The 11,445-nt window shown below is 38.1% G+C and overlaps 1 protein-coding gene across 1 annotated transcript in view; it reads right to left on the bottom strand.

The window, feature by feature from the left end:
• GMDS (GDP-mannose 4,6-dehydratase) overlaps window positions 1-11,445 on the bottom strand; it is a 529,674-nt gene that overhangs the window by 242,491 nt on the left and 275,738 nt on the right. Inside the window, exons 5-6 of the mRNA XM_012651370.1 lie at window positions 8,277-8,469; window positions 7,393-7,497 (exon numbers count right to left, since the gene is read on the bottom strand). Coding sequence (XP_012506824.1) covers window positions 7,393-7,497; window positions 8,277-8,469 — 298 coding nt within the window. The remainder of the gene's footprint in view (window positions 1-7,392; window positions 7,498-8,276; window positions 8,470-11,445) is intronic.

The following is an 11,445-nucleotide window of genomic DNA, read 5'->3' as shown; positions in this document are numbered from 1 at the left end:
GTCTCAAAAAAAAAAAAAGAGAACATATAAATCTGCATTTCCAGTAGAAAGGGGTCACCATATCCACATATTTGGCAAAAGGAATACTGGATTTATGTAGATATAAATATAGAAATATGTAAACGAAACAGCCAGGTACACACAAAATTTCAAGCTTGGAGAAATAAAATGAGAGGAAGAAGTTTTTCAGATACACGTCCAGCTTTGTGCAATTTATTATTGAAATAAAGCATTTACAGTAGTAGTCCCCCCTTATCTAAGGAGGATACAGTCCAAGACCTCCTGTACCGAACCTGATTGCCATCAAATCAGAACCCATTTCTGTTCCTGTCTTCCAGCCACACAGATTTAATGCCTTTATCATCTTAAATAAGCTCTTCTCACGCACGTGGCCTTCACTTTGGCAGTGTGAAGTGCAACAGCAAAACTAGTACAAATTTCTTTCTCCTTCTTCACAATTTCATGGATAAAAGATGCATACAATTTTTTTCTTTCCTTATTCAGTTGAGAGTTCACCTTTCACTTAAAGAAAACATTTCACAGGTTTTCTTGTGCATGTCTGGATTGTTGCATCACTACTCTTGCGTGTTGGGGCCTTTAAGTAAAATAAGGGTCACTCCAACACAAGCACTGCGATAGCGGGACAGTCCCTCTGATAACAAGGACGGCTACTGAACGGCTAAAAGCAGGACTCATGAGGTTTCATCACGCTACTCAGAAGGGTGTGAAATTTAAAACTTGTGAATTGTTTACTTCTGGAAATTCACATTTAATATTTTCAAACTGAATCTGAACTCAGGGGACTGAAACTGTAGAAAGCAAAACCTCAGACAAGTAGACAGACTACTCTACTCTTTTAATTAAAAAGTATACAGTACTGTGATGTGCTGCTTAGTGACAGGGATAAGTTCTGAGAAATAAATATTTAGGCAATTTTGTCATCGTGCTAACATCATACTAACACAAACCAAGATGATATAGCCAAATACACACAGGCTATATGGTATAGCCTATTGCTCCGAGGACACAAATCTGTACAATGGGTTACTTTACTGAACATTGTAGGCAACTGTAACACAACAGTAAGTATAGACAAACCTCAGAGATATTTCCGATTCAGTTTTCAGACCATAGCAATAAAGCAAATACCACGATAAAGCAAGTCACACAACTATTCTGCTTTCCTAGTGCATATAAAAGTTACGTTTACACTACACTGTAGTCTATTAAGTGTGCAATAGTGTTATGTTTTAAAACACAATGTACACAATAACTTAAATAAAAAATATTGTATTGCTAAAAAATGCAAATGCTCATCGAAGTTTTCAGTGAGTCATAATCTTTTTGCTGGGGGAGGGTCCTGCCTCCATGTTGATGGCTGCTGAGTGGGGTGGTGTTTGCTGAAGGTTGTGGTGACTCGCGCAATTTCTTAAAATGAGACAAAAATGAAGTTTTCCATGCCAATTGACTCTTCCTTTCATAACAGATTTCTCTATAGCATCTGAGGCTGTCTGATAGCGTTTTACCCACAGTAGAACTTTTCTCAATATTGGAGTCGATCCTCTTAAACCCTGCCACAGCTTTATCAACTAAGTTTATGCTATATTCTAAATCCTTGTCATTTCAAAATTATTCAGAGCATCTTCACCAGGAGTAGATTCCATCTCAAGAAACCACTTTCTCTGCTCGCCCACAAGAAGCAACTCCTCATCCATTCAAGTTTTATAATGAAATTGGGGCAATTCAGTCCCATCTTCAGGCTCCACTTCTAATCCTGGTTCTCTTGCTTTTTCTACATCTGAAGTTAGTTCCTCCAATGAAATCTTGAATTCCTCAAAGTTATCCATGAGGGCTGGAATCAACTTCTTTTAAACTCTTGTTAATACTGATATTTTGATCTCCTCCCATGAATCACAAATGTTCCCAAATGCCTCTAGAATGGTGACTCCTTTCCAGAAAGTTTTCAATTTACTTTGTCCAGATCAGAGAAATCATTATCTACAGCAGCATTATGAAATGTATTTCTTAAATAATAAGACTGAGAGTTAAAATTATTTCTTGACCTATGGCCTGCTGAATGGATATTGCATTAGAGGCAAGAAAAGAGCATTCATCTCCTCATACATCTCTATCAGGGAGCTCTTGAGTAACCAGATGCATTGTCAATGAGCAATAAGTATTTTGAAGGCAATCTTTTTCCAAGCAGTAGGGTCTCAACATTGGGCTTCAAATATTCAGTAACCCATGCTGTAAACAGATATGCTGTCACCCAAGCTTTGTTGTTCCATAGACAAAGCACAGAAAGTGTAGGTTAACTTAATTCTTAAGGGCCTTAGGATTTTTAGAATGGTAAATGAGTATAGCCTTCAACTTAAAGTCACCAGCTGTATTAGCTCCTAGCAAGAGTGTCAGCCTGTTCTTTGAAGCCAGGCATTGACTTCACCTCTCTAGTTATGAAAGTTCTAGAATGGTAACCTTTTCCAATAGAAGGCTGTTTCATTTACATTGAAAATCTATTGTTTAACGTAGCGACTTTCATCAATGATCTTAGCTAGATCTTCTGGATAACTTGCTATAGCTTCTCCATCAGAACTTGCTGCTTCACCTTGCACTTTTATGTTGTAGAGACGACTTCTCTCCTTAAACCTCATGAGGCAATCTCTGCTAGCTTCAAGGTTTTCTTCTGCAGCTTCCTCACTTTTCTCCGCTTTTATAGAATTGAAAAGTTTGGGCCTTGCTCTGGATGAGGCTTTGGCTTAAGGGAATTTGTGGCTGATTTGATCTCCTATCCAGACCACTGAAACTTTTTGTATATCAGCAATAAAGCTGTCTTGCTTTCTTATCATTTGTGTGTTCACTAATGTCGTACTTTTAATTTCCTTCAAAAATTCTTCCTTTGCATTTGCAACTTGGCTACTTGTTTGGCAAAAGTGGTCTAGCTTTCAGCCGATCTCAGCTTTCAACATGTCTTCCTCACATAGCTCAATCGTTTCTAGCCTTCATTTGCAGTGAGACACGTGCAACTCTCACTTTCACGTGAACACTGAGAGGACACTGTAGGGTTATTAATTGGCTTGATTTCAATATTGTTTTGTCTTAGGGACGCCCGAGGAGAAGGAGAGAAACAGGAGAATGGCTGGTCAGTGGAGCAGTCAGAAAACACAAAACATTTATCGATCACACTCACTGTCTTCTATGGCTGACGTCTGTGGTACCCCAAAACAATTACAATAGTAGCATCAATGATCTCTGATCATAGAACACCATAACAGATATAATAATAACGAAAAAGTCTGAAATATTGTGAGAATTATCAAAACGTGATGCAAAGACAGGAAGTGAGCACATGCTGTTGGAAAAATGGCATCAACAGGCTTTCCAAAGGCAGGGTTGTCATGAACCCTCAATTTTTTTAAAAAAGGGGGGGAAGTAGTATCTAAAAGGTGCAATAAAATGAGGTTACCTGCGTTTGTGTATCTAAGCAGACCTAAACTCAGAAAAAGCACAGTAACAATATTGCACTATGATCTTATTGGACCACCATGCAGTCTGTCGTCGACCAAAAACACGGTTGTGTGGTACACAACTGTCTATTCTTCCTTTATAAAATACTGACTGTGTAGGATACAGCCACCTAGTCAATGTCTGTGAAGATCAGCATATAGTATATAATAATAGTTATTCATAAAACATACATTGATATATACATTTTCATGCCTTATGGATACATAATTCTAAAATTTTAACTATTATTCCCTATTTTGTAGTAAATATTACTAAAGAGCCTCTATTTTGTAAAAAGCGAGCCTGCGGCATGAGTGTATCCACTGTCTTGCATTCAGTGATGGCTGGGTGGCTGGTAAGGGACGCAGAGGACAATCAGTGGATTATCAGCTTCATTCCCTACATCAGTGATTGCTGACTGTGGTTTGATGCTAACCATGGACACTTCAGGCAGTCAATCACATCACGAGAAAGAGCCCAAGCTCAGGAGCTGTGGTTGCTGGGATGAGCCACTCTGCAAATGTGTGGTCAGTTACTAGCTGATTCCACACCTCGTTGACAATTAGCTTCTCCTTAGAGCACCTGGTCACAGTGCTTCGTCCTTCAGAGGATTTGCTCACTTAAGCAGAGCAGTAGAGGACAACAGAACCCCAACTGACCAAAACACTTCAGGACTTCTGCTTAAGGATTGGTTCACTATGGACGTTTTGACTTTACCATTTGTAGGAAATTTTTCTAAAACACTACCTTGCTACGTTGGGAGAAACCCAAAATAAACACCTGAAAACTTTTTAAACTTTGAGGATCTAACCGGCTAAAGCTGGGACCAGCAAATGTTTTCTTAAAGGCCAAGACAGTAACTATTTTAGGCTCTGCAGGGTACAGGACTCTGCAGTGAGAAAGCAGCCACAGACGGTATGTAAAGAAATGCATCTGGCTGTGTTCCAATAAAACTTTATTTACAAGCATGGGCTGGTGAGCTGGATTTGGCCCTTGAGTGATAGTTTGTCAATCTCTGGTATAGCCTATCTTTACATTAAAAAAATACTTATTCCATACTTTTTAAAGTCAGAAATTCCCATGGAATGTTATTCAGGCAATCAAAAGGGATCCTGTCAATTATTTTTTGTTAGAGAAAAAGTATATGTCCCCCAAAAAACTGCATCAACTTTGGCTCTACTAACTGGACATCTGTGATCTTATACCTAGGACTAGACTGAGGTGTCCTACTGCACCATCTCGAAAAAAAAGTGTCACTTCCCTCTCATAACAGGGCATAAGAGGATTGATGTAATAAATGCTTAACCAATGTATGAAAATAAACTCACTTAAAGTATCATAGCAAATTGTAGGTATACAAACTAAGACTAACTAAAAATAAGTTAATCTGCTTATTACTGTATATCAGACTAAATCTTTACTTTAGAATACTTATTAGCTTTAATTACTATATGCATGATATTAATGAAATATTTATTAAAACTATCTCATAAATTTCTACTGTTCTCTAACTCAGAGCACCTAGCTGTCAAGTTAAAGTTTTACTGAAACAGAAGATATCTGTTCATTCATTCATTTAAAAATATTTACTAAATGATTACTAGCCAATTAGGCACTGTTTTGAAGCTGGAGATTTAAGAATACAACACAGTCCTGCCACTAAGGAATTCTCAGTCTGCCAAAGAAATCTCCCCAGAAAAAAAAACAAAAAACAATTAACCTTGGCAAAACAATTTTAGTATCCGATAAATTTAATTTAAAAATTAATTTTCAAGTTTCAAGAAATGCTGTAAATATTAGGTATTAGATATAAAAGTATTAAAATCATTTTCACATATACCTCTATATTTTTTCATTATTTGATTATATAGAGTAAAAATGGGATATCATTGATTTCCAGATATATAATACAACAAAACAAAATGGTGTATGCTACAAGGTCAAGTTCTTAAATATTTAACAGAAGCCCCAAAGAACAATATGTATAGGATAATCCTCTTTGTATGTCTAAAGACACATGGAACTTTCTGAAGGAATGTTAGCAGTAGGTTTGAGGTTAGGGTTGACAGGATGAGGGAGAGAACTTTTTCTCCTTATACCCTCCTTTACTCTTTAATTTCCTTTCAAATGAAGTTTCTAAAATGTTTTTTAAAAGAAAGTGATTAATATCCACAAGGACAAAAAGCAGTACACAAATAGAAGACTGGGGAGAGTTATATTTAAATTTATTTTTTTACTCTACAACCTAAGAAGGCTTTTGCCTAGACTAACCTGATCCACAACAATTAACTTCTACTTATATTTTTTCCAGGTAGAAAAGCTGAGGGGGAAGAATACAGAAACCCAAACGATGTGTATAGACGTGTTTGTGAGAAAAGAGGCAGGGATTACCACTTACTAACGGATTCTCCGAGCATCCTGCATACCAAGCGCTTCGGGCAAAGATAGCTAAGATCTTCCTTTTCCCTTATTAAAGACACCCAGAAACATAAAATTAACTAAAGAAATGTTTCTGGCTGCTCGTGAACTTGTTTTCTTTTCGGGCAACCAAGATGACAGGCTAGGTTTTCACGCTTTAAATGTCCATCATGGGAATTTTTAACTTAAGCAATTATAAAATAAAAATGTACTCATGTTAAAGATATCTTTATAAACCTGTCACTTTAATTTTTTCTCCTTACTTGTTAGTTTAATTAGGTAGCTATACAGTCACATAAAATTTCACTGAAAAAGTTATAAGCATTATTAGTTGGGCATGAAACAACTTATAACATTAGCCTTCTCACTTGTTCTCAGACTGAAAGGCTAAATGATAGTGAAATTTAATAAAACTTCTTGGGAAATTATACAGATAATTTTTACTTGGTAAAGAGCGTGCCTGCTTTGTAATGGGTTCTCATGCTTCAGTAAACCAGAAGCAATAATAGGAGTACACATTTTGTTATTTAGAACCTAATACTGGGAACAGGAGAGCTATCACATTGCTACAGTCCCATCAACAACTATGAAAAGGCAACAAGCCAATGCAAACAAATACGGTTTTCAAAAAAAACCTGATAATGCTTCTAAATATAAGAACTGATTTCAGGGAAGAGGGGGGACAGGGAGAGACTGCGTAAAGAATACAAATTACAGCTGGATAGAAGGAATAAATTCTAGTGGCTCTACAGCACTGTAGGGTGACTATAGTGAATAATAATTTATTATATATTTTCAATTATCTAGAAGAGAGAATTTTGAATGTTCCTAACACAAACAAGTAATAAATGTTTGAGGTGATGAATGTGCTAATTACTCCGACTTGATCACCATACATTGTATGTACCAAAACATCACTATGTACCCCATAAAGATGTGTAATTATTATGTGACAATTTTTAAAAATTAAAAAAAATAAAAATAAAATGATTTCACTCTAGATGCATAGTAATTTCTGGGTGTCTGTTTAACAGAATATAAAGAAAAAATATTGAATATCCGACTGATTCCAAGTAAAAAATAATACAGATTCTACAAATTTAGTCTATGTGATTAGAAGTAACTTCCAGAAACAACCATCAGTTTACTACTTACTCCTTCGTGTTCATACGGAAGCTTCCTAATACTTAAGTTCAAAATATGCTTGATAAGTCCTACTAACGAAAATGGTAAAACTGGAACACTATTTCAGTTCTACATGTTGAATTAAAAACCCCCACAAATTTAAAATAAAATTTAAAAATTAAGGCTGGATTTACATTTCTTTGTTTACAACTTCTGACATTCATAATAGAAACCATATGTAAAATTTTTCACAGGCTCTACAGTGTATATACCGAATATACACACAACTTTTTGTTGTTGGTGTTAAAGTCTGACGTTCTCTTTTCAATTAGCGTACTTACTAACCTCTTCTGGGACTCTCATGATTGAAGAGAATGCCATTCACTGCGAAGAGATTATATGCCTCACGGAAGTTTACCACAATCCAATAGGCATAGAGTTTTGCTGCCCCTGTTGGAATAATTTTTAAAAAGCAATGGAGTTTACTATAAAAGACAGTGATTTTTCACTCATCTTAAACAATAACAACTCACCAAAATCATATTTGCAATGTATCAAAATAGAAAAAAACACATCAAAAGCAAAAGACAAAATAAAGGTTCCCACGCCAGTTAATCCTGTTCGCCAGAAAAATATCTAAGAATTTCTTACTTTTGTCATGCCCATAGTGCATTCTTTCGCAGTCTAACTGCTTCAGCTATAATGTGCACTGTATCAAGCTGACCTTTCTTAGGTCTTTTTCCCTTTTTTAAGAATTAGAAAGTAAAAAGTTGGGGAGCTTAACAGTCAAACTGCTTTGAAATTTTATCGCTGAAGTCTTCCATGAACATATTCTTTACACATACATCACCCGTTACAGTCTTTGTTTTTTTTTTTTTAAAGGTTTGTGCTCAGGGAAATAAAAAACATGAAACCTTATCACTTCAACACAACCTCACAATAGTTCAGGGAAAGAATCATGTTGAGTCTAATTTTCCTTTTAAAGCGATCTGTATGGAAGGGTGAATGAACACGGGTTGGTGAAGCGAGGTGGTGATTTCACCCGGAGGCAATGGCTGCACACACTCGCAGTTAGCAAGGTATAAAGGACGCTTCTCAACAAGTCTAGCCACTTTAGCCTATCTTAATGTTCATCTCACGCCCAAATGACTTCAGCTGCGAGACAGAACGAAAGAAGAAACACAGACACCCCCAACGCCCACAAAGAACGCTGGGCACCGCATTCTCACCATAGGGTGACCGGGGGTAGAAAGGGGTGGTCTCCTTCTGGGGTATTTCTTGCACTTTGCCATAAAGTTCACTTGTCGACGCTTGGTAGAACTTCACAGAGTTGATAAGGCCACAGGTCTTAACTGCGTCGAGGAGCCGTAAGGTGCCAACGCCGTCGACATCCGCCGTGTACTCAGCTAAGTCAAAGGAAATCTGGAAAGAGCGGGCGGACACGGGGCTGCGTGAATGGGACAGCACCACGCAGGTGCTGGCAGGGCGGCAAGACTGGGCTACGCTGGTGAGTAAATACCATCATTTTCTAACAGCACGACAGGAGTGTGGATGTCATCTATTTCTATGTCAGACGGCTAGAAAACATCTTAACACCTATTAATTACCTATGGTAACATGAAGGACACTTTAGCCACACTTCTGTTACCTACTAATTCCGGACTGGAGTCCCCAGGACACAGTTTATCGCAGGGCAAACCCCTGGTCCTCAGAATCATCTGAGCTGTTCCTTAAAATTTCAGTTTGAACCAATCTCTCGAGGCTGGCACCTCATTTTTAATGAGCCCCAGTTGATTTTTATATACAGAAGATTGAGAACATGTGCATTAGAACACAGTTGATTTTTAAAAGGATTCTTCCGTTTTCTACTTTTACATTAAGATACAGGGGACCAGCCTGAGCAAGAGCGAGACCCCGTCTCTACTAAAAATAGAAAGAAATTACTTGGATAACTAAAACTCTATACAGAAAAAATTAGCTGGGCATGGTGGCACATGCCTGTAGTCCCAGCTACTTGGGAGGCTGAGGCAGGAGGATCTCTTGAGCCAGGAGTTTGAGGTTGCTATGAGCTAGGCTGATGCCATGGCACTCTAGCCTGGGCAACAGAGTAAGACTCTGTCTCGGAAAAAAAAAAAAAAAGATACAGAAATAACTTTGTAGTATATTATACCACATGTCATCTTTTTGTATTATGAGGTACAGTGCATACAGCAAGATATTAATGTGTGTGTATGTAAAATGACTAACTTCTAAGTGGATGTTGAGGAATAAATCAATGTTTTATAGTTCTATAAAGTACTTTTAAGAAATAAATGTGACTGATATGCTTTCTTCTTAAATTATACCTATGTATATATAATGAACAAATTAACCTAGTATTAGATTCCCTAAAATAACGAAGCTGAAAATTTTTGTCACTGGTTTACACACAGGCTAAATACAGCCAGGCACAACGCAAACACGCTTCCCCTGCGGCACTGTGAATCATCTCAGACCTCACCTGGAAAAACCCCTCTTTGGGTGAGCGTGGCTACCAGCCTTCATCACCGCACGGTCCCGAGGGTCCCCTGAGCAGAGGCTGCGTCTTTGTACATGCCCATGGCATTCCGGCAGCTGCTCACCAGGGACCCCACTGAGACCACTAAAGTCATGTCATCTAGGCTTGTGAATAAAGCTCATGTGGCAGCCAAGAAAGAAAGGAAAGAGAAAAGGAAAGAAAAGGAAAAGGAAAATAGATGTCACTTTTCTAATCTTTCAAAGCCAAGGCAAATTTGGGACCATTTCAGTCTTTTTTATAACGGTTTAGTGGGATATAATCTACATATCATAAAATTCGTCCTTTTAAAGTGTGCAATTCGGTGGTTTTAGTATATTCACAGCATCATGCAATCATCACCAGCATCTCATCCCAGAGCACTTTCACCACCCCAAGAAGAACTGTGCACATCTGCAGCCACTCCTCAGTCTCCAACTCCCACTCTGACCCTGACAGCCACTAGTCCTACGCATTCGCCTGCTGTGGACCCTGCATACAAATAAGAATCGTACAGTATGTGGCCTTTCATGACAAGCTTCTTCCACTTACCATGCTTTCATTTCTGTTGAGGATATACCTAGGACTGGACTTGCTGCGTCACATGGTAACCCTACGTTTAACATTTTGAGGAACTGCCAGAATGTTTTCCAGAGTGGCTGCACCATTTTACATTCTCAACAGCAATGAATAAGGGTTCCAATTGCTCCACATCCTACCCAACACTTGTTGAGGTCTGTCTTTTGATTGCAGCCATCCTAGTGGTGTGAAGGGGTATCTCGTTGTGGTTTTGATTTGCATTTTCCAGATGAGTAATGTTGGGCATCTTTTCATGTGCTTATTGGACATATTATTTCTTCTTTGTACAAAATATGTATTTGAATCCTTTACCCACTTTTAAATTGGGTCATCTGTCATTTCGTTGAGTTGTGTAAGTTTTTTATATATTTCAGACATAAGTCCATTATCAGATATATAACTTGCAATTTTTCTACCCATTTATGATGATTGTAATTTTATTTATTTATTTATTTTTTTAAGAGACAGGGTCTCACTATGTTGTCCAGATTGGAGTGCAGTGGCTATTCACAGGCACAATCATAGCAAACTGCAGCTTCAAACTCCTGGACTCTTAAGCGATCCTCCTGCCTCAGCCTCCAGAGTAGCTAGGAATACAGGCTTGCACCACACCTAATGTCTTTTCACTGATATCTTTTCACTTTCTTACTGGTATCTTATGAATCACAAAAGCCTAATTTATCTACTTTTGTCACTTGTGTTTGGTGTTATATTTAATGCTTTGCTTAACCCAAGATCATTAAGATTTAATCCTATGTTTTATTCTAAGAGTTGCATAGTTTTATCTCTTGCATTCGGTTCTCTCATTCCTTTTGAGTTAAATTTTGTGAATATTTAGGGGACCAGCTGCATTGTCTGCAAATGGATACCCAGTTGTCCTGGTACCATTTGTCGAAAGGGCCAGTTTTCCTTTGTTGCATGGCCTTGGCGCTGGGGAAGTTTGTTCTCAGGAAAAGCTGTGCCCCATCTTGAGGGAACAGCAGACTGAGAAGGCCTTGGGAGAGGGAATGTGAGGGCTCTGGGACCACCTGGGGGTGTCCCTTGAGCAGACCACTCAGCTGCTTCCTCTGGCCATAGTTTCCTCACCATAATAGTGCCACAACTATATATTTATATGATACATTATAATTCAAAAGTGCTTTAGTTCGAGCTTTGCAACAATTCTAGGAGAGAGAGAAACCAGGTAGGTCCTGAGGCTCAGAGAAATGGAGTTGCTAGAAGTCACACTATGCAGGAGGAGCAGAACCAGGACTCAGAGCAGGTCTTTGCTCCTGAATGGTGCTCAC

This window comes from Propithecus coquereli, unplaced genomic scaffold (assembly GCF_000956105.1).
Source record: "Propithecus coquereli isolate 6110/MARCELLA unplaced genomic scaffold, Pcoq_1.0 Scaffold354, whole genome shotgun sequence".
Classification (NCBI taxonomy): Eukaryota; Metazoa; Chordata; class Mammalia; order Primates; family Indriidae; genus Propithecus; species Propithecus coquereli.
Note: the sequence above shows the minus strand (reverse complement) of the source record. Positions and strands in the feature narration are given on the sequence as shown.